The sequence below is a fragment of the Oryctolagus cuniculus genome, chromosome 16 (assembly GCF_964237555.1).
Source record: "Oryctolagus cuniculus chromosome 16, mOryCun1.1, whole genome shotgun sequence".
In the NCBI taxonomy this organism is placed as follows: Eukaryota; Metazoa; Chordata; class Mammalia; order Lagomorpha; family Leporidae; genus Oryctolagus; species Oryctolagus cuniculus.
In genome coordinates, this window is record NC_091447.1 from 66951613 (window position 1) to 66974664 (window position 23052).

At 59.2% G+C, this 23052-nt stretch overlaps 1 protein-coding gene across 5 annotated transcripts; it reads left to right on the top strand.

The window, feature by feature from the left end:
• The first annotated feature begins 533 nt into the window (after positions 1-533).
• KEAP1 (kelch like ECH associated protein 1) lies at positions 534-9833 on the top strand. 5 transcript variants are annotated; one of them, XM_008251549.4, is made up of 6 exons: positions 534-774; positions 2401-3086; positions 5924-6609; positions 8323-8528; positions 8789-8965; positions 9079-9833. In XM_008251549.4, exons 2-6 carry the CDS (start codon positions 2448-2450, stop codon positions 9243-9245), a joined length of 1875 nt encoding a protein of 624 aa, XP_008249771.1. In that variant the 5' UTR covers positions 534-774; positions 2401-2447; the 3' UTR covers positions 9246-9833. The 5 variants fall into 5 exon arrangements, 4 of the variants coding, with proteins under 4 accessions (XP_008249771.1, XP_008249770.1, XP_008249772.1 ...); XM_008251548.4 differs by lacking the exon at positions 534-774 and adding an exon at positions 953-1172; XR_001792646.3 differs by lacking the exon at positions 534-774 and adding an exon at positions 956-1172 and having other exon boundaries at positions 8323-8608.
• Positions 9834-23052: the final 13219 nt, after the last annotated feature.

Below are 23052 nucleotides of genomic sequence, written 5' to 3' on the forward strand. Positions count from 1 at the left end.
AGATTTCACGTCGGAGACTCCAGCAACCCTGTTCTTAGACAAACATCTCCTCGGCCTGTCCACTTTTCAAACTTGAAATGCGTCTGTTGAAAAGTTAACTTCATGTCATCAAGAGCAACCGTGCCGAGAAAAATTAGCAATAGCGCTTTTGTCCTCGCCATCACGGAACGTGGAAGAAACTAAGGTTCTGTGGGCGCAGAGTTAGCAGCAGGCGGGTCGGGGGTTCGAATCCCCGCAGGTGGGTTCCATGCATAACTGAAAAATAAAGACAACAGGAACCCAGCTAGGCAGGTGGCTCCAGCGGGCATGCACTGTGTGGATAAGAAGAACAGGTGTCGCGCACAGCAGCCCCAGGGACGAAACCTGCCCAGATGGAAGGGACGGTGCGAGAGGGGTGCGAGACCTGCCCGCCCCGCCGGCCTTGCACCCTTGCGGGACGCCGGGTCCCTCGCGAAGGCACCTGCGGGGAAAGAGGCGGGGAATCGCAGCTCCTTCCCCGCCGCGCCCTCCGCGCCTTCTCCCCGCCTCCTTCCCGGGAGTCCGGAGGCCACCCCCCACCCGACGTCTGCGACCCCGCTGGCCACGCCGCCCCGGAGCCGAGGCCCCCCCATAGGCGGCGGGGGCGCCCTCGGGTCCCCAGTAGCAAAGTTAGGGCCGAAGCCACCCCGCGCAGAGCCGCGGCTCCCCACCCACCACCCCGCCTCGGGCTTCCCGGAAGCGTGGCGCGCGGGTGGCACCATCGTGCCCCGTGCCTCCCCACCCCGTGGGACGGAGGTGAGTGAACCCCGGCAGGGGTGGCGGCGAATCCCGGGGCGCGGAACGGGGCCTCGAACTCGGGGCTCCGACGCCCCACGCGGCCGAACGGAGCCGCGATCCCCCGCCCCGCCGTGGCTGGCGCTGTGGTCGCTGCTGCGCCGGGGCTGCGCAACCCGGCGACCGCGGGCGGGGGTTGGGGGCGCGGCCTGGGGCCTGTCCACGCCGCCCGGGGCCAGGAGCCGCGGCGCACCGAGCGTGGGGTGGGGGGGTGGCGGACTTTTATTCTGACATGGCCGGCGCCGCGCTCTGCTTAGTCATGGTGACCTACGCGCGCTCCGCGCCTCCCCCCGGCGCGCAGCGATGGAGGCGCCCGGGCTCCGGCGGCGGAGGCGGAGCCGCAGCGCGACCATGGCGGGGTGAGTGAGGCGGCCTGTGCCCAGGCTGCGGGCGCCGCGGGCCTCGGGCGCCCCGGCGACCATGGCCGGGGGCCGCGGGAATGGGAGCGCGGGGCCCTGGGGCCGCCTCCGAGTTCCCGGAGGCCCCGGGAGGGCGCGGCCGGGGTCCGATCGTTTTGTTGGACGGCGCCACTGCCGGGGCGGCCGGAGAGGCACGGAAGCCGGGAGTGAGACGCAGGGGGGGAGCGCACGCAGACGAAAGCCCGGGGATCCCGGGGCGTTGGCGACGGCTGGGTGCGCGCTGCGGCCTTGGCTGCCAAGAGGCCGCGGCGGGGTCACTTCCTCGCTTCTCCAAGGCCTTGGTGGCGGCTCAGGCGGGGCATGCGCAGTCCCCCACTTGTCGCTTCGCGGCGGGGGGGAAGTGCTTGGTGCCCAGGGGCACCGTTGACCGATTGGCCAAAGATCCAGAGGCCAGCCCGGGGCCTCGCATGGGGAGAGGGGGCCGAGCGGCGCGCCGGGCAGGGTGGAGGAGGGCGGCTCTGGCAGGCACCGTGGCGTGGGCAGCCGGCCAGCCACTGGCTCCTGCGCAGTGCCAGGCCGCGGGCGGGACGCGGGGACACACAGGAGAGGGTGGCCCCAGCGCTGGCCTGCAGGGGGCTCCCTGCCCCCTTGAAGCTCCGCGGTGGAGTTTGGGGGGGGGGCGAGAACGAGGCGACGTTGGGCTGAGCCCCAGAGCTTGGGAGCGCCTTGCAGGTGCCGCGGATTTCAAAACGTGACTCAAGCCCTGGCCCTCAGCCTCTGTGAGTCTCTCAGCTCCTGACCGGACCTTGCTGCTCCCTGCGCCCCAGCGCCAACCTCACCTTCCCAGAGGGGTGTGGGCCAGGACACCACAGTGCCTGGGACACAGCAGGCGCTCAATAGATGTTGCAGGGCTGAGCGAAAGAATGAACTTGACATGACTGGGGAAGGGAGGAGGTAGCTGGATGGCTGGATGGAGTGAGCTGGAGAGAAGTGGGTGGACAAGAGCTGACTATCCTGCCAGCTGTTGAGGGGTCCTGTGTGGTTTTGGGGGTGGGGGCAGGATCTGGGTGGACCCCTGGGTGGGCACGGCCAGGAGAAGGTGGGGAGCTCCACCGGACCCCACCTCACCAGGTTTGCTTTGGGAATGGCTCTGTCTTACGAAAGAGGGCCTGGCAGGTGCTGGCCTGACCCCTGCCCTGCCCCCAGCCCTGTGCTCTCCCTCCTCCAGGCCCCTGAGTGTCCGTGGCGGCGTGATCCCTTGTCACTTGGAACCTCATGCAGCCGGAAGCCGAGCCTAGCGGGGCGGAGGCCTGCAGCCGATTCCTGCCCCAGCAGTCACAGCGCCCCGAGGGGGCGGGGGACGCCATGATGTTCGCCTCCACCGAGTGCAAGGCCGAGGTGACGCCCTCCCAGCATGGCAACCGCACCTTCAGCTACACGCTGGAGGACCACACCAAGCAGGCCTTCGGGATCATGAATGAGCTGCGGCTCAGCCAGCAGCTGTGTGACGTCACGCTGCAGGTCAAGTACGAGGACACGCCGGCCGCCCAGTTCATGGCCCACAAGGTGGTGCTGGCCTCGTCCAGCCCGGTCTTCAAGGCCATGTTCACCAACGGGCTGCGGGAGCAGGGCATGGAGGTGGTGTCCATCGAGGGCATCCACCCCCAGGTCATGGAGCGGCTCATTGAGTTCGCCTACACGGCGTCCATCTCCATGGGCGAGAAGTGCGTGCTGCACGTCATGAACGGTGCCGTCATGTACCAGATCGACAGCGTCGTCCGCGCCTGCAGCGACTTCCTGGTGCAGCAGCTGGACCCCAGCAACGCCATCGGCATCGCCAACTTCGCCGAGCAGATCGGCTGCGCCGAGCTGCACCAGCGCGCCCGCGAGTACATCTACATGCACTTCGGGGAGGTGAGCCGGGAGGCGGGAGGGCTTGGCACGGAGGGGCGCGCCCCAGGGCGTGATCCCCGTGAGACGCCAAGGGGGAGCCGGGGAGGATCGAGGGCCCTGGCCACACATCTGACCACCAGGACAGTGACCCTGGTTTCCCTGGGGTCAAAGGTAGGGGCAGAAGGCAGTGACCGTGACCACGGCCAAGCGCTGGTCAGCAGTTCCTTCCAGGACAGCGAAGACAGGCTGCTGGCTGCCCTGACCCTGGTCCTTGTTCTCTTTAGTGCCCACAACCTTGTTATCGTGCAGGGTTTGGTTTCGTTTTTGTTTCTCCGTGGAGGAAGTTGTCAAAGAGAAAATAACTCAAGGGTTTTGTTATTATTATTTTTTTTTCCAAAAGGCACTGTCCTAAGCCCTAGTTCTGAGGTTGCATCTCTTGGATGCCAGGCGCAGCCGGAATGTCCATGATCTGACTTTCCAGATTCAAAACACTCCAGAATCCGAAACTTTTCCGAGCAGTGACGCGATGCCACCAGTGGGAAGTTCCGCTAAAAACCATGCATGAAGTCACCTTCAGGGCCTGTGTGTACCCAGGAGTCTCCCAGAACGTCACAGGGATACGTGTTAGGGAAAAACCGGGCATGGATTTCAAAATATTTTTTTTTTATTTGACAGGTAGAGTTAGTGAGAGAGAGAGACAGAGAGAAAGGTCTTCCTTCCGTTGGTTCACCCCCAAATGGTCACTATGCGCCAGGAGCGCTGCGCCGATCCGAAGCCAGGAGCCAAGTGCAGGGCCCAAGCACTTGGGCCATCCTCCATTGCCCTCCCAGGCCACAGCAGAGAGCTGGACTGGAAGAGGGGCAACCAGGACTACAACCCGGCACCCATATGGGATGCTGGCGCCGCAGGCAGAGGATTAACCAAGTGAGCCACGGCACCGGCCCCGATTTCAAAATATTTTTGCACCAAAATAAGCTTATCTTTTAAACCCAGCCCCCCCCCCAAACTTTTGGAAGAACACCTGTATAAGCGAATTTGGTGTTCACACGCGGGTCCCATCCCTAAGTTTCCTTGCTGTGTACACGCAGATATCCCAAAACCCACAAAAGAATCCAAATCTCAAACACTTAAAAATTTTACATTATTTACTTGAAATGGAGAGTTACAGAGAGAAGAGAGAGAGAGAGAGGAGAGTGATCTTTTGTCCACTGCTTCACTCCCCAAATGGCCCCAACGGCCAGGGCTGGACCAGGCCAAAGCCAGGAACCAGGAGCTCCATCCGGGTCTCCCACGTGGGTACAGGGGCCCAACACTTGGCCCATCCCCTGCTGCTTTCCCAGGCGCATTTGCAGGGAGCCAGATGGGACCTGCTTGTCTGGGACGCCTGCGTTAACCTGCTGGGTCCCAGTGCTGTGCCCTCCCGGCCAGCACTTCTCTTCCTAAGCACTTGGGGTGAGGTGCTCAGCGCATGGTCTGCGTGACTGCCCCGCTGTGGCTCACTGACTCAGCCCAGCCGTCCTGGGAGGAAGTGTGGCGCGTGGCTGCGCAAGCAGGGCTGTGTCCCTGGCCCCAGGTCTGAGGGAGTCCCCGGCCTTGGAGAATGCATCCCAGACATTCTCTACGTCTTCTTCTGGCGCCTGGGACTGGTTGGGGGGCCTCTACCCTGGTCTTGTTTTCTCTCCTGCACTCCGTTACACGCGGGGTTGGCCAGATAACCCCAAGGAGAATTAGCTCTGGGGTTCTTGGCGTCCACAGGGTGGGCCAGTAAGCAGGTGCCTCCCATTCAACTGTACTGTGTTTCTTCCTTGGGACTGCGTGAGCCTGGGTTACCAGAAACAAAAGTGTTCATAAAAACAGGTGCCCTGATTTGTCTGGGCCCTGACTTGGCTACTCATGCAATCCCCATTTCACAGAGGAGAACAAATAAGGCCTGAGGGCGTTTCAGAAGTTTTCCCAAGGTCACCGCTAAAAAGTCATGGGACCAGGCTGGCGCCGCTGCTCACTAGGCTAATCCTCCACCTTGTGGCGCTGGCACACCGGGTTCTAGTCCCGGTCGAGGTGCCGGATTCTGTCCCGGTTGCCCCTCTTCCAGGCCAGCTCTCTGCTGTGTCCAGGGAGTGCAGTGGAGGATGGCCCAGGTGCTTGGGCCCTGCACTCCATGGGAGACCAGGAGAAGCACCTGGCTCCTGGCTTTGGATCGGTGCAGTGCACTGGCTGTAGTGGCCATTTGGGGGGTGAGCCAATGGAAGGAAGACCTTTCTCTCTGTCTCTCTCTCTCTCACTGTCCATTCTGCCTGTCAAAAAAAAAAAAAAAAAAAAAGTCATGGGACCAACATTTTGACTTTTTTATTTTAAAGGTTTATTTATTTACTTAGTTGAAAGGCAGTTAGAGATCGTCTGTTCACTTCCCACATGGCTGCAACCCAGGCCAAAGCGGGGAGCAGCCAGGAGCCAGGAGCTCCATCTGAATCCCCGACGTGGGTGGCAGGGCCCCAAGGACTCGGGCCATCTTCCTCTGACTTCCCAGGCGCATCAGCAGGGAGCTGGATCAGAAGTGGAGCAGCCGGGACTCGAACTGGGGCTCCTATGGCATGCTTGGCATGGCAGGAAGCGGCTTCACCCGCTGTGCCACACACCAGCCCCTTTCTTTCTCTCTCTGCTTTTCAAATAAATAAAAGATAAGCCCCCACCCCCACCCCCCAAAAAAGGTTCATACTTTTCAAACCCGCCTTTTATAGATGAGGCATCTGAGGCTGTCAGATGCGCATTAAGTAACTTGACCTTGGCTGGGGGGGGGGGCAGGGGGAGCCGCGCAGGCGTCAGCCCCGCCCCCACCCGCCCCCTGACGCCCTCTGCAGGTGGCCAAGCAGGAGGAGTTCTTCAACCTGTCCCACTGCCAGCTGGTGACCCTCATCAGCCGCGACGACCTGAACGTGCGCTGCGAGTCCGAGGTCTTCCACGCCTGCATCAACTGGGTCAAGTACGACTGCGAGCAGCGGCGCTTCTACGTGCAGGCGCTGCTGCGCGCCGTGCGCTGCCACTCGCTCACGCCGCACTTCCTGCAGATGCAGCTGCAGAAGTGCGAGATCCTGCAGTCGGACTCCCGCTGCAAGGACTACCTGGTGAAGATCTTCCAGGAGCTCACCCTGCACAAGCCCACGCAGGTGATGCCCTGCCGCGCGCCCAAGGTGGGCCGGCTCATCTACACGGCCGGCGGCTACTTCCGCCAGTCCCTCAGCTACCTGGAGGCCTACAACCCGAGCGACGGCACCTGGCTGCGGCTGGCGGACTTGCAGGTGCCGCGGAGCGGCCTGGCGGGCTGCGTGGTGGGCGGGCTGCTCTACGCCGTGGGCGGCCGGAACAACTCCCCCGACGGCAACACCGACTCCAGCGCCCTGGACTGCTACAACCCCATGACCAACCAGTGGTCGCCCTGCGCCTCCATGAGCGTGCCCCGCAACCGCATCGGGGTCGGGGTCATTGACGGGCACATCTACGCGGTGGGTGGCTCCCACGGCTGCCTCCACCACAACAGCGTGGAGAGGTGAGCGGCGCGGACCTCCCGGGGGTCCCCACCCCCCGCCCCCCCTGCCCACGTCCAGTGCCCGGCTCCGCCGCCTCCCTCCAGGGGGCTGGGAGCTGCTTATGGGAGCTCAGCTCCCCGGCTGCGGATTTGTTTGTCCAAAGTTCTATGGGTTGAGCGCCCCTTATCTGAAATGCTGGGGACCCGGATGTGCTTGGGACTTTTTTTTTTTTTTTTTGTGGATTGGAAACCTGAGGTTCATTTCTATTTCATGCATACCTTACACACAAAGCTCAAAGGCAATCCATCGTGTAGGGTAGTGTTAGCGCGCCCATGCCTGTTAACCCGAGGTCAGGTGTGGAATACTCCATTTGCGACATCCAGTTAGTTGGTCACACTCGGAAAGTTTTGGTGTCTTTGGAATTTTTTTCTGGCATTTTTTTTTTTTTTTTTTTTTGACAGGCAGAGTGGACAGTGAGAGAGAGAGACAGAGAGAAAGGTCTTCCTTTGCCGTTGGTTCACCCTCCAATGGCTGCTGTGGCCAGCACGCTGTGGCCTGTGCATCGCGCTGATCCGAAGGCAGGAGCCAGGTGCTTCTCCTGGTCTCCCATGGGGTGCAGGGCCCAAGCACTTGGGCCATCCTCCACTGCACTCCCTGGCCACAGCAGAGAGCTGGCCTGGAAGAGGGGCAACCGGGACAGAATCCGGTGCCCCGACTGGGACTAGAACCTGGTGTGCCGGCGCTGCAAGGCAGAGGATTAGCCTAGTGAGCCACGGCGCCGGCCAGCATTTTTTGGATTGGGGATGCTCAACCCGCAATAAGCTGATTACGTCACCCCCTTAACACCTCATCGCCATCCGCCCCCCCCCCCCCACATTGTCCTAAACAGCGGATGTGTGATGTCTTGGTTCCCTCCACTGTGCACAGAGACCCTGTCCTTGAGAGATTGGCCATTGTGGGGTTTCAAACCCCCTGCCCTGCTTTCTCCCCCCCCCAAAGTGTGGTCTCTGGCTACGGCTCTCCCCCGGAGAGCTTGTTGTAACACAAGGCAGAGCCCCAGCCGGCTGCTCTGGGCAGGCTCGGAAGCCTGGAGTCGGGTTTTGGAGCTGGAGAGCGGGAATTTTAAACCAGCGCCCTAGAGGCTTCTAATGTGTGTGGTCTGTGACTAGGATGGTGGGATGGTCATCAGTCTCAGCCACTTTGGAGAAGGAAAGGGACACTATAAATTACTCCAGGAGCACAGGTATGGACTCCACGAGGGCCCGGGCCGCCCGGGACCTGTGGCGACCCCATCTTTGATCGTCACACCTTTGAGAAAAAGCATCCCGGGCGGTAGCCTCGTCGCTGTCCGGGGCGGGGGGGCCCGGAGCCAGATCCCAGCTGCCCAAGCTCCTTTGCTGTCATACGAAGCAGGGGACAGCGGTGGGGACCACCTGCCCCCTCCCTGAGGCGGGGCGGGTGGAGAGCTCTGACAAAGTCACCCACTTAGCACTCAAGTGCGGGGCCCGGGAGAGGCGTATGGGGGTCCGTCCGCTGGGGTCCAAGAGACAAGGGTGTGGCCTTGAACAATGGATGGCCGTGAGCCTCTGTGTTCCCATCTGGGAAATGGAGCCGCTGATGGCTCCCAGGGGAGTAATTGTGAGTTGGAGAAGGTGGGGCGTGGGGGCTCCTGGGACGTTCCGCCAGGGTCTGCGGCGAGGCTGGGCTCAGCACCGTTCCTCTGCCCACTGCAGGTACGAGCCGGAGCGGGACGAGTGGCACCTGGTGTCCCCGATGCTGACCCGAAGGATCGGGGTGGGCGTGGCCGTCCTCAACCGCCTGCTCTATGCCGTCGGGGGCTTTGACGGGACGAACCGCCTTAACTCGGTCGAGTGCTACTACCCGGAGAGGAACGAGTGGCGGATGATCACCCCCATGAACACCATCCGAAGCGGGGCAGGTGGGCGGGGGCCGCGGGGAGTGGGGCGTCCAGGAAGACCCCGCCTCCATCCACCAGGGGGGACACTCGGCCAGGCCTGGGTGAGACCTCCCTCCTCAGCCCTCAGCCCCGTGGCTCGCTCCCTCTCCCTCTCCCTCTCTCCTGGTGTCGTTTCCGAAGGCGTCCCTCGGGGGGACGGGAGAGGAGAGAGAGGGGAAGTGGCGGCTGGGGTCCCCGAGCCCGCGGCCCCAGAGTGACCCTCCGTGCGTGCTGCGGTTTAGGGGTCTGCGTGCTGCACAGCTGCATCTACGCAGCGGGGGGCTACGATGGGCAGGACCAGCTCAACAGCGTGGAGCGCTACGACGTGGAGACGGAAACCTGGAGCTTCGTAGCCCCCATGAAGCATCGGCGGAGCGCGCTGGGGGTCACTGTGCACCAGGGAAAAATCTACGTCCTCGGTGAGACCCCGGCGGCCGCGCAGCCCCCCGCGCGCGGTCACCTCCTCTGCCTTCTGTCCCCGGGGACGCCAAGGCCCGGTGACCACCCTGCCCCCGCCCCGTTCTCCCCGCAGGAGGCTACGACGGGCACACGTTCCTGGACAGCGTGGAGTGCTACGACCCAGACACTGACACCTGGAGCGAGGTGACCCGCATGACGTCCGGCCGGAGCGGCGTGGGCGTCGCCGTCACCATGGAACCCTGCCGGAAGCAGATCGACCAACAGAACTGCACCTGTTGACGTGTTCCTTAGGCAGGGATAAAAAAAAAAAAGAGCAAAGCACAGTCCCACGGAGAGTATTGTTGTTCTTAACACAAAGACAAGGGCAAGGGCAAAGGCGGCCGGGAAGACGCGCACCTCCGGGGAGGGCAGGCCCCGATGCCTCCGTGCCCGGATGAGGATGTCGGGGAAGCAAGGCCAGAGCCGGCGCCGGGAGCCCCTCGGCGTCCTCCCGGAACGTCCCAGACGGCCTGCCTGGAAGGTGGCAGGGGACTGGTGGGCTCCCAGGAGCCAGGCCCCCACCCGCACTAGCTAGAGACTGAGCCTGGGTGTCCCCACCCCCAGCCGCCACCTGATCCGCGCTGAAAGCCGGTGCCGAGGCCAGGCCGGGCTCTGTGCCCCGTGTCTTGGCTGTTGAACCTGGGAAGGGGCCAAGGGAAGCCTCGGAGGTGGAGGACCCGCCCCTGGAAGCCTGGTTCCCGTGGACACCCCCCCCACAACACACAGAGAGAGAAGCCACTGGATTTCTCTGCCCTGGACAGTTCACTCTGTTGATAAGTAACCTTGTAACTTTCCGAGGAAAATAAACAAGCTAACTAGTGTCTTCCACCCTGGCTCTCGGCTGGAGGTCTGGGGGTCTCCGCTGGAGAGGCGCTCATGAGGCAGGGCTCTTGGGAAAGGTTATCAAGAGGTTTGTGGAAAATTGGACTACAAGAAGGAGTTTATGTTGGTGGGGGGAAAATCAAAATTTGCATTGTTTTTCATAATACATATTTTTCTTGGAGAATCCTTGTATGCCTGGATTTCAAATATTTTTTTGCACCAAAATGAACTTTTTTTTTTTTTTTTTTTTTTTTTTAATGATCTTACTTGAAAGGCAGAGAGACAGAAATCATCCATCTGCTCGTTCACTCGCCAAACGCTCACCAACAGCCAGGGCTGGGCCAGGCCGGAGCCAGGAAGCCAGGAGCTCCGTCCAGGTCTCCCCTGTGAGTGACAGGCATCCGTGGACTCGAGCCTCCCGGGGTGCACATAGCAGGGAACTAGGGTCGGACGTGGCGCCAGAGGGCCTGCGTTGTGGCACAGTGAGCTGAGCTGCCACCCGCCACGCCAGCAGCCCCTTTTGGAGCAGCAGTTCGAGTCCCAGCTGCTCCACTTCCAATCCAGCTCCCTTCTAATGCTCCTTGGGAAGCAGTAGAAGATGGTGCTTGGGCCCCTGCCACCCACGTGGGCGACCTGGATGGAGTTCTAGGCTTGTGCTTGGCCCAGCCCCAGCCATTGTGGCCATGTGGGGAGGCAGCCAGCAGATGAAAGATCTCTTACCCCCCCATCACTCTGCCTTTCAAATAAAAACATCTTTAAAAAAGGGGTGGGGTGGGGTGGGGTGGGGTGGGTGGGCGAGACCCAAACCCAGGCACCTGCTACAGGGTGCAGGCGTCCTCAGTGGCCTCTTGACCACCAAATGTCCTTCCTAAACTTACTTTTCAATCCCGCCCTCTACAAGCTTCCTGAAGCACCCTTGTGTTTGTGCTGCTGATAGAACGGGGGGATCGGAGGTTCTGCCAAGCAGCTCAGAGAGGAGACGTCGGAGTCCCAGGGGGAAACGTGGGCACCTCCCACCTCTGCAGCCTCTCTCACTCCATCCTAAGTGGGTTCTGCGGAACAGGAAGATAAACCTCCGTGGGCTGCACTGACTGGGCACCGGGAGGCACACACAGGATCCGGACAGCCGTTTGTGTGTGTAAGCCATGTCCTATGTGATCTGGCCCTCACAGTAAGCACTGTGGCCTAGCGAGACCGGCCACAACTTTTTGTTTTAAAAAGATTATTTATTTAAAGATGTATGTATTTGATTTGAAAGGCGGGGTTACAGAGGTAGGGGGAGAGAGATCTTCCATCCGCTGGTTCACTCCCCAGATGGGTGCAGTACCCAAGGCTGGGCCAGGCTGAAGCCAGGAGCCAAGAACTTCATCTTGGGCTCGCGTGGGTGCAGGGGCCCAAGCACTTGGGCCATCTCCCGCTGCTTTCCCAGATGCATTAGCAGGGAGCTGGATCGGAAGTGGAGCAGCCGGGTCTCGAACCGGTGCCCTAATGGGATGCAGGCATCACAGGCAGTGGCTCAACTCGTTACGCCACAACGTGGGCCCCTAGCTTGTTCTTAGCCACAGTGCTTTGTGTGGTTGCATCCACGAAGGGGGGCAGTGAAGATGTCTCGGGGCGTTGGTGTGGACCACACGGAAAGTTCTAGAAACAGCAACACAGAGCATGGTTGTCAGAAGCCACAGAGCCTGTCCTGGGGTGGGGTTTCCCCGGCTCCTGGGAGGGTCTATATGGTTCAGGAAAGAGGTTTGCGTATCAGTCATCAAGCGCACAATCACTTTTCTGCAGGAATGGGTCTGGGGGTGTGGTTGTTTGGCACAGAGGTTGAGACACTGTGTGGGACGCCCGGGTCCCAGAGCAGAGTGCCCGGGTTCAAACCCCATCTCTGCTTCCAATTTCAGCTCCCTGCTTGTGTGCACCCTGCCAAGCGGCAGGTACTTGGGCTCCTGCCACCCACGCGGGAGACCTGTTTCTTTCTTTCTTTTTTTTTTTTTTTTTTTTGACAGGCAGAGCGGACAGTGAGAGAGAGAGAGACAGAGAGAAAGGTCTTCTTTTGCCGTTGGTTCACCCTCCAATGGCCGCCGCGGCCAGCGCGCTGCGGCTGGCGCACCGCGCTAATCCGATGGCAGGAGCCAGGAGCCAGGTGCTTTTCCTGGTCTCCCATGGGGTGCAGGGCCCAAGCACCTGGGCCATCCTCCACTGCACTCCCTGGCCACAGCAGAGAGCTGGCCTGGAAGAGGGGCAACCGGGACAGAATCCGGCACCCCAACCGGGACTAGAACCCAGTGTGCCGGCGCCGCTAGGCGGAGGATTAGCCTAGTGAGCCGCGGCGCCAGCCGGGAGACCTGTTTCAAGCGCCTGGCTCTCGGCTTCTGCCTGGCCCAGCTCTGACTGTTGTGGTTATCTGGGGCAATGAACTAGAGGGTGAGAGATCTCTCATTCTGCCTCTCTACCTTTCAAATAAGTAAAAGCCATCATTAAAATGGGAGCTGGATACTTCCCAGGCCCTCTGAGCTCACGAAAACACGTTTCCTCCACTCCGTACCCTGCTGAGCACTGACCCCACGCCAGGGAACAAGGCCAGCGTGGCCTTTGCCCACGTGCAAACTACAGCCCAGCAGGAGAGGGAGCCGGGCTGCCTGGGCTCCTCCCGGGGTGGACGCCAGAGGCCCAGGCAGCCCAGGAACCCCTCCTTCCCAGGTGAACCAGAACCGCTGCTCTCAGCGCAGGTGAGCCGGAGGCTGAAGCAGGAACTGGAATCCAGCGACGCGGGGGTCATGGTCAGGTTCCCAGCCCCGGCAGCTGGTTAGAAGTGGCTTGGCTAGGGACAGAGTAGACGGGAAGGCTGGAGGAAGCACCTCCAGTGCAGGGGTACTAAGTGGGTGGCCGTGGCCCTGACGTAAATCAAACCCACAGGTGGAGGAAGGGCCAGAGAGGGGAGCAAGGTGCCGTCCTGGGTTTCAGGCTGGAACAGCCACTCGGCGGGAACCCCGGAGGAGGCTGCAGGTGCAAGGGAAGTGAGGATGAGTTCAATTTATTTGGAAGTCAGGATTTCAGAGAGAGAGAGAGAGCGAGAGAGAGAGAGAGCTTCCATCTGCTGGTTCACTTCGCAAATGGCCACAACTGCTGGAGCTGGGCCAATCAGGAGCCAGGAGCTTCCTCCAGGTCTCCAACATGGGTGCAGGAGCCTAAGCACTTGAGCCATCTTCTGCTTTCCCAGGCCATAGCGGAGAGCTGGATCGGAAGTGGAGCAGCCGGGACTGGAACTAGCGCCCATATGGGATGCCGGCACTGCAGCCGACGGCTCTACCCATGGCGGCTTTACCTGCTAGGCCACAGCGCCGGTCCCATTCCTGCTATTCTTTATGAGTTCTTTACAAATCAGACAGAATCAGAGAAGTGGCAGAGAGGTTCTCACTGGTTCATGCCCCATATGCACAAGATAGCTAGGGCTGGGCTCGGGCCAAAGCCAGGAGCCAGGCACTCCATCGGAATCTTCCACGTGGGTGTTGTAGCCCAAGTCCATGGCCTGCCCTGGGCATTAGGGTGCTGGATCAGGAGCAGAGTGGCAGGGACTTGAACCAGGAATCCAATATGGGACACAGGCACCACAGGCGGCAGCCGGACCCACTGCACCGCGACACAGGCCCCTGAGTGTCATTTTCAAGAAAGGCTTTTGGTACTCGCCATTTCCCTCAGCTTTTTATCCATATATTAAATTTCTGTCCCCTGCCCATGAATTGGTCCCCTTTCTCCCAGTTAGTTAGGCACAGAGGGTTCTGTTGGTTCTGTTAGGACCAAGAATCCTGACTAGTGGAGCCATCACGAAAGTTTTTTTAAAAATATATTTTCTTCAATTATGCCTAGATTTTTTTGCATTTTTATTGTTTTTAAATATTTATTTTTTAAGGATTTATTTATTTATTTGAAAGTCAGAGTTACACAGAGAGAGGAGAGGCAGAGAGAGAGAGAGAGAGAGAGAGAGAGAGAGAGAGAGGTCTTCCATCTACTGGTTCACTCCCCAATTGGCCGCAATGGCCAGAGTTGTGCTAATCCGAAGTCAGGAGCCAGGAGCTTCCTCCGGGTCTCCCATGCAGGTGCAGGAGCCCAACGACCTGGGCCATCTTCCACTGCTTTCCCAGGCTATAGCAGAGAGCTGGATCGGAGGTGGAGCAGCCGAGTCTTGAACCGGCGCCCACATGGGATGCCGGCACTTTAGGCCAGGGCATTAACTCGCTGTGCCACAGCGCCAGCCCCTAAATATTTGTTTTCTTTATTTGAAAGGTAGAGCAACAGTGAGAGAGGGAGAGATGAGAGAGATGTTCCAGCCGCTGGTTCACTCCCCAAAGGTCTGTAACAGCCAGAGCTGGGCAGGGCTAAAGCCAGGAGCTCCAAGCAAGAGCTCATATGTGAGTGGCAGGGACCACTCCAGCCATCCCTGCTGCCCCCCAGGGTCTGCCTTAGCAGGAAGCTGCCCTCAAGGGCAGAGCTGGGAATGCTGATGTGGGATGGGGACATGGGCGTCTTAACCGCCAGGGTATTACTGTGGACAGGAACAAGGTCAAGTCCTGGAAACCTGAGACGGCAACGTGAGGCGGAGTCATCAACGATCCTGATAACGCGTAATGAGCGGCACAGCAGGGCCTGCTCCGCCTGGCAGGACACATTGCCATGGCGTGTGAGAGCGGAGGACGAGTCCCGGCGTTCGGACAGACGCCAAAGACGGAGCTGAGAGAGGAGGGGCTCAGGGTGCTGGGGTCCAGGCCAATACCCTCCTGGCGAACCGGGTGGCGCGTAAGGCACCTTTCAGCTCGTCCAGGGCACCTGGGTGCTAGCGGGCTCCACAGGATGCCAATGCAACGTGGCTGCAATTCAGCGAATATCTAGTGGCTTTTAAACTAAGTCCCAGCGGAAAATTATATTGCTGGAGACAGAATTAAAGAAAGTTTTTTTGTTTGTTTGTTTTTTAGAGATTTATTTATTTATTTGAAAGTAAGAGTTACACAGAGAGAGGAGAGGCAGAGGGGGGTCTTCCGTCCGCTGGTTCACTCCCCAGTTGACTGCAATGGCTGGAGCTGCGCTGATCCGAAGCCAGGAGCCAGGAGCTTCTTCCGGGTCTCCCACGCAGGTGCAGGGGCCCAAGCACTTGGGCCGTCTTCTACTGCTTTCCCAGGCCACAGCAGAGAGCTGGACCGGAAGTGGAGCAGCTGGGACTTGACCCAGTGCCCATATGGGATGCTGGCACTGCAGGCGGCGGCTTTACCCACTACGCCACAGCCCAGCCTCTTGTTTGTTTTTTAAAGGAGACCTTTGGGTCGGTCAACAGTCAAATGGTTAAGAGCTCAGGACTGAGATCCAACTCTGGCACGTCTCAGGTGGTGCCCGCAAAGCCCCTCTGTGCCTCAGTTTCCTTCTCTGTAAAGTGGGAGCCCCTAGCAGAACCGCGCGCCTGGCAGATAGTAAGTGTATTGGTCAGTTTTTGTTTATTTGTGTGTTGCTGCAATGAAATAGCTGAGATGACTAAATGTACCAGGAGAAAAGGGCATATTACCTCATTTCATTTTGACAAAAGATTTATTTCACTGACAGCTCAGGAGGTTCAAGTCCAAGACGGGGTGGGTGCACTGCGCTGACCCTGGGCGAGGGCACTGAGTGGGTGCGGCCGGGCCAGTGGAGCCAGGTGCAGAGCCGCAGGTTGGACCCAACCCAGCCCAGCCTCCCGTGGGAGAACTCCCTTGGGAGGCCACCCCGCAGTGACCTATGGACCTCCCACTGGGCCCCGCCTCCTTGAGGTCTTGCCACCTCGCAGTGGCACAGCCCTGGGGCCAAGCCTTTCGCAGGCAGACCTGGGGGAGGGGGACACCCACACTAATATCCACAAAACACATACAAGAATACACAGACGGGCAGGCATTGTGGCGCAGTGGGGTACCCAGCAGCCCACATGGGTACTCTTTTGAGCCCCAGCTGCTCCACTTCCCATCCAGCTCCCTGCCAATGCGCCTGGGAAGGCAGCAGAGGATGGCCCAGGCACCTGGGTCCCCGCACGTACTTGGGAGGCCCAGATGGAGCTCCTGGCTCCTGGCTTCAACTGGCCCGGCCTTGGCCATTGTGGCCATTTGGGGAGTGAACCAGGCTATTGAAGATTCTGTGTCTCTCCCTCTCTTTCTCTCTGTAACTCTGCCTTTCAAATAAGACATCTTTTTTAAAAAGACCAAGAATGGGGTATGGGCTAGGAACAAGGTGAGTTCTGGAGACCTGAGATGCTAGCACTGGACAGAAATGCCGACGTTGTTAAAGCTAGGTACCCCGGGTTCTAGTCCCAGTCGGGGCGCCGGATTCTGTCCCGGTTGCTCCTCTTCCAGGCCAGCTCTCTGCTGTGGCCCGGGAAGGCAGTGGAGGATGGCCCAGGTGCTTGGGCCCTGCACCTGCATGGGAGACCAGGAGAAGTACCTGGCTCCTGGCTTTGGATTGGCGCAGCACCAGCCGTAGCGGCCATTTGGGGAGTGAACCAGAGGATGGAAGACCTCTCTCTCTCTCTCTCTCTCTGTGTCTCTCCCTCTCCCTCTCCCTCTCTCTCTGTAGCTCTTTCAAATAAATAATTTTTTTTTTTAATTTATCACTGCTCTGATTACCTGGGAAACGTCAGATCTTCCACCAGCCCACCTGTCTTTCTTTTCTGAACCTGTAACTCAGTGCTAAACAGGAAGTTCAAGCCAAAGGGAGTACAGCGCCCCTTGGTGGTAAGAAGAGGAACTGTTCCAGAGAAGGAAAGCTGACGACCAAACGGGACCGGTGGGTTCGAGGGTGAGGAATACCCCACCCACCTCTTTGTCGTGTTTAAAATTAGCATCCTGCAAAACTTCAGGGCAAATGATATTTCTTAGAAATAGAATAAAACTCCAAAGCCATTCTGGAAGCTTGCTATTTAAAGAATCTTCCTTAACAGCAGACGTGTGGCACAGCAGTTAAAGCTGCCCCTTGGGCCGGCGCCGTGGCTCACTAGGCTGATCCTCCGCCTGCGGCGCCAGCACACGGGGTTCTAGTCCCGGTCGGGGCGCTGGATTCTGTCCCGGTTGCCCCTCTTCCAGGCCAGCTCTCTGCTGTGGCCCGGGAGTGCAGTAGAGGATGGCCCAGGTGCTTGGGCCCTGCACCTGCCTAGGAGACCAGAAACACCTGGCTCCTGGCTTCGGATCAGCGTCGTGCGCAGGCCGCAGTGGCCTTTGGGGGTGAACCAACAGAAGGAAGACCTTTCTCTCTGTCTCTCTCTCTCACTGTCCACTCTGCCTGTCAAAAAAATAAATAAATAAATAAAGGACTCACCCTTCGGGAGTCCCAGCGCCCCACCCACCCACACTCAGGGTTGTAACCCCGACTTTGTAACGCCAGGCACCCTCCAGACGACAGACGGCCAGAACCCCCTAGACGACTTGGGCGGCAACGTGGGAACGCATCCGCCCGAGGCTGACTTTGGCCGCCTCGTGGCCTCCGCAGCATCAGGGTCAGAGCTGGGTCACAGGACCCCAGAAGCTGGCGTTTGCTCCCTAAAGACCCTGCGATCCCGGAGGGGGCGGGGAGCCCCTTTCATGTCTGGCCTACGTCTTCCCTGGCCATCTCCCAGGTCCCTGGCGTTGTAGCACCGTGAACTAAGCTGCTGCCTGTGGTCCCTTGTATTGGAGTGTGGATTTGAGTCCACATTCATGTGCCTGGGCCCCGGCCGCCCACGTGGGAGACCAGGATGGAGCTCGGGGCTCCTGGCTTCAGCCCCAGCTGTTGTAGGCATTTGAGGAGTGAACCGGCAAATGCTGGCCCACGTGGGAGAAGTGGAGGAGTTTCCAGCTCTGGGCTTTGGCCCTGGCCTGACCCTGGCCGATGTAGGCATTTGGCGGAGTGAACCAGCAGGTGTCTCTCTGGTTAACTGTATACATACAAACATAGAGTCATTTGACACATCATTAGAAATAGGAGTTTGTTTATTTATTTTTTTATTTTTTTATTTTTTTTTGAAAGGCAGAGTGACACAGAGACCGAGGGCGAGAAAAAGAGAAAGATCTTGTCTCTGGCTCACTCCTCAAAGGGCTGCCCCGGCAGGCTTGGAGCGGGCTGAAGCCGGGAGCCAGGGGCCCCACCCCGGTCTCCCACATGGCCCCCGAGCGCTTCCCTCAGCGTGGGTTTTGGCGTCAACACGCAGGGCCTGGGTGCCCCTCTCCCCACCCGCAGCGCCACCCATCACGCCTGTCTCCCGTCCTGGTGATTGCCAAGGGGACCGGGCCGTGTTTGAGGTTAGCCCTCAAGACACTTCAGTTTCCACCTGCACTTTCTGAACGCTTCTCCCAACCATGGAAAGGAGTGGGGTCAGGCCATCCAGAGAGCGAGCCCCCCCCAGGCCCCCCACCCCCCACCCATGGGGCTACGGACACGCGATTGAGCCCAGCCAACACCACGCGGAGAACAAGATGAACCATCCCACACAATCACAAGCAAACCAATCTTAATTGCTTTAAGCCACTGAAAAAGAAAAGAAAAAAGAAAAATATATACACCGTCAGCCGTCCGTGTCTGTGCGTTCCACATGGGTGCGTTCAATCAAGTGCGGAGAGAAGATGTGTCTTTAAAAAGCCGTGTCTGTACTGAACACGCGCAGACTTTCCCCCTTGTCATTGTTCCCTAAACAATGCAGAACCACAAGCATTTGCATATTTTCTAGAGATGAGTTCAGGTCTAAGAAACGGGCCGGCGTTGTGGCGCGGCGGGGTTGGCGGCCCCTACGACACCTGCGTCCCACACTGCAGCGCCGGTTCGGGTCCCGGCCGCTGTGCTTCTGATCCAGCTCCCCGCTCATGCGTCTGGGAAGGCGACCGATGATGGCCCGCGTGCGTGGGGCCCTGCCACCCACGGGGGAGACCCGGACGGAGTTTGGCTCTGATTTCAGCCTGGCCCAGTCCTGGCTGCTGTAGCCATTTGGGGAGTGAACCAGCGGATGGGAGAGAGAGAGAGAAAGGAGAGAGCTCTTCCATGCACGGGTTCTCTTCCCCAAATGACGGCAACAGCTACGGCCTGCGCCGGGAGCCAGGAGCTCCACCCAGATCTCCCAGGTGGGTGCAGGGGCCCAAACACCTGGGCCAGCATCCACTGCCTTCCCCGGGCACCTTAGCAGGGAGCTGGACCGGAAGTGGAGCAGCCGGGCCTGGAGCAGGTGCCCATATGGGCGCCCACCTGCCAACTACACGATTTTTCAAAGGGGGCTTGGGCACTGGGGGCCTTGGCGCCTATAACCAATCCCCTTTAGCTACCGAGCGATGACTGTACACCGGGAGGATCCTATACGTATAGTCCTTGTGAAACGGTCAGAATTCAGCGTATCAGTCTGATTTCGGCTCCGCAGAGGACCGCCCCCCGGCTGACACCCGGTCACCCAGGAGCTGCCAGCAGCTCTGGCCACGCGTCTCCGAGGCAGCCCCAGCTCCTTCGGACAGTCCCCGTCCTGCTCTGGCCCGCGACTCCCCTCCTCCTGCGGGGCTGGGGAGGGGGCTGTGAGCCTCATCACGTCTACCGGGACCACCGAAGCCCCAGCTGGAAAGGAGGAAGTGGGCGGAGGAACGACCGTGGAGCCCCCGGGGAAGGGATGAAGGACATGGGGGACCCCCAACAAGAGGGGGAAACGCCCGAGTCTTCCGCTGGCGTCATCTTGGAGGGATGACGTCATCACGAGGGGGATGACGTCATGTGCCCTCCAAGGACCGATTAGGGGGTCCACCTCAGACGCCGGGGTATTCTCAGGGAAGAACGATGCTGGTGTCACTCAGGGAGGAAGGGACGCCAGGGTCTCCTCACCCGCCTTCGGGCTCCGCGGCGCCGCCGCACTCTCGGCCTTCGGTTTCGAAGAGCGAAGCGCCCGGGCCTCTCATTGGCTGCTTTCTCGGCCAACGACAACCACGCCGGCCAATCGCAGCGCGGAGGAAAACCCTTCCCGCGCGACCTTGCCACGCCTCCCACCGGTGGTGCGCGTGCGCCGTTTCTTGGTCCTGCGGTAGCTTCCCCAGCCCCACGCTAGGGGGCGCACGAGGGCCCAGCTCCAGCTCCTTCCCCGACCTGTGCCCGTGACCTATTTATATTCTATATTAGTAGTCGCACTTGCTAGGGCTGTTCTGAGAAGTACGTGCAGTACCTGGCAGGCAGGAAGCGCCCGGTAAAGCTACTGTTACTTGCGTTTTACACAGAAGGAAGCCGAGCCACGTAGCAGCAGGTGCATACCCAGCTCAGATGAACCTCGCCGTTAACTTGGTAGTCACAACCAGAATCCAGGCGAGCTGAATCCAGTTCCGTGCTTATCAAACTCGCTTTTGTGCCTTCCAGATAACAAATCCCGGATGTTTTATAAATAACTTCCTTCTGAATATAAAAGCAATATATAGGCTATTTGCAAAAAAATTTTTTTCAGAAAATATCAAAGACTAAGGAATGGAAAACGCAGATCTCTCTAATCCTACCACGGGAGACACTATTAATATTTTGATAGACAAACTGCCTTTTCTATGCATATATTTTGTAAGCGTTTATTTTATTCATTTGAAAAGCAGAGTGAGAGGGAAGGGACAGAGAGAGGGATCTCTGTCCACTGGTTCACCACTCAAATGCCTGCAAGAGACAGAGTTGGGCCAAGCTGTAGCCAGGAGCCAGGAAACCCATCCGGGTCTCCCACGTGGGTGGCAGAGACCTAAGTACTCCAGCCACCACCTGCTGCCTCCCAGGGTGCCCAGGAGCAGGGAGCTGGATTGGAAGTGGGGAAGCCGGGACTTGAACCATCACGGGATGTGGGTGTTCTAGGCAGTGGCTTAACTCTCTGAGCCACAACGCCAGGCCTGGTTGTTAAGTTTCTCATAAACGTTGTGAGATCTTTGCAGGGAAGCCACGCGTGCCAGCCTTGAGCTGTGAATGTGTTTTGTTTACTCCAAAGATGGTTTAGGTTTTCATCATTTTCCGTCAGACGAAAACAGAGTATCTTATTTTAATTTGCACTTCCTGGTATCTTAAGGTTTTGTGCACATTTAGTATAAAAGCAGCGGGGCGGGTATGCTTTTTGAACAGGTGAAGAGAGATGGCCGCTTTGTTTCCGTGAAACAGCGCGATCCAACAGCGTGCAGAGCCCTCCGAGGGCCGAGGCACACAGCCTGCAAGTAGCTGGGGTCAAGGTCAGAGATCCCTGCCGACGGGGAGGACGGGGCCAGCCGTGCGGTGCACTGTGGTAAGCTGCGGTCTGCGACGCCCGCATCCCCTAGGAGCGCCAGTTCAAGTCCCACCTGCTCCACTTCCGACCCAGCTCCCTACTAACAGGACGGCAGCGGAAGATGGCCCAAGTGCCTGGGCCCTTCCACCCACGTGGGAGACCTGGATGGAGCTCCAGGCTCCTGGCTTTGGCCTGGCTGTTGTGGCCATTTGTGGGGTGAACCAGCAGATGACAGACTTCTCTCTCTGTCACTCTGCCTTTCAAATAAATAAATCTTTTTTTTTTTTTTTTGACAGGCAGAGTGGACAGTGAGAGAGACAGAGACAGAGATAAAGGTCTTCCTTTTGCCGTTGGTTCACCCTCCAATGGCCGCCGCACCGCGCTGATCCGATGGCAGGAGCCAGGTGCTTCTCCTGGTCTCCCATGGGGTGCAGGGCCCAAGCACTTGGGCCATCCTCCACTGCACTCCTTGGCCACAGCAGAGAGCTGGCCTGGAAGAGGGGCAACCGGGACAGAATCCAGTGCCCCAACCGGGACTAGAACCCGGTGTGCCGGCGCCGCAGGCGGAGGATTAGCCTAGTGAGCCGCGGCGCCAGCTCAAATAAATAACTCTTTAAAAAAAAAGTTCAGGCTCCACCCCTTCCCAGGTCTCCTTGCTTGCCCTAGGTCACCTTTGCCTGAGCTAAGACAACCCTCCTCCCCCACCCCCGCCAGGGAATCTTACAGGAGCCAGCAAATGGTCGCATGCCACCCTCGCCCCTCTGACCCCCATGCCCCGTGTGCGACTGTGTCCTGACACACAGAGGCGTTTGGGACACCCCACCTGCCCTCGCGCACTGGCAGGGGGACAGGGTGTGCGCCCCCCTGCAGGCTGGGGTCCGCCTTGCGGCCCTGACCCCCAGCCCAGTGCCCTTTCCCCCACCCTGCCTCCCTCGGCAACTCCCCGGGGGGGAGGGGGGGGGAGAACCGCTGTGTCTTCTCTTTGCTCCTTGCACAAAGTTCAGATTCCCTGGAAACTTCTACCTAGTTTTCCAGTCTGGCTTCTCCGCCCCGGGGCCTCCTGTAACCACTGTGAATCGGGCAGCCCCAGTCAGGCGGGCAAACCTCTCCGCACAACATTGCTAATAACTCCCTGGCTGAAGACCGCCAACAGCATGGTCTGGTGCAGTAGCCATTGGACACGTGCGCCAGAGGAAGACCTAAATTCTGGTGCCTGGGGCCCACGGTGGTGGAGCAGGTGCAGCCGCGGCCTGTGATGCCGGCATCTCCCATACCGGGGCTCCAATTCTGGCTGCTCTGCTTCCCACCCAGCTGCCTGCTAAAGCACTTGGGAGGCAGCAGGTGGCAGCCCAAGGACTTGGGTCCTCTGCCCACCCATGTGGGAGACCTGGGATCGAGTTCTAGGCTCTTGGTTTCAGCCAGGCCCTGCCCTGGCTATTGCAACTATTTCAGGAGTGAACCAGCTGCCTTTCAAAGAAATGAAAATAAATCCTAAAATAAATAAGCAAATTCTAATGCCTTGGAGGCAGGCCTTCGGCACAGCATTTAAGTCACTAGAATCCTGGCCAGCGTTGTGGCGTGGAAGGTTAATTCTCCGCCTGCGGCACCAGCATCCCATGTGGGCACTGGTTCAAGTCCAGGCAGCTCCACTTTCAATCCAGCTAATGGCCTGGGAAAAGCAGTGGAAGATGGCCCAAGTGCTTGGGCCCCTGCACCTGCGTGGGAGACCCGGATGGAGCTCCTGGCTCCTGGCTTCAGTTGGCCCAGTTCCAGCAGTTGAGGCCATTTGGGGAGTGAACCAGCGGATGGAAGACCTCTCTCTCTGAGAACTCTGCCTTGTAAGTAAACATTAAGAAACAGAATTACTTGTATGGTCTGAACTTCCACCTTGAACTCACATCCCAGGACCCGACCCAGGCTCGGGGGCTGCCTCTGCCTTCACTCTATCTAAATCCGCAACGCCTTCCACTCCCAAGTTTTCCACCTGCTTGGGGCAGGGTA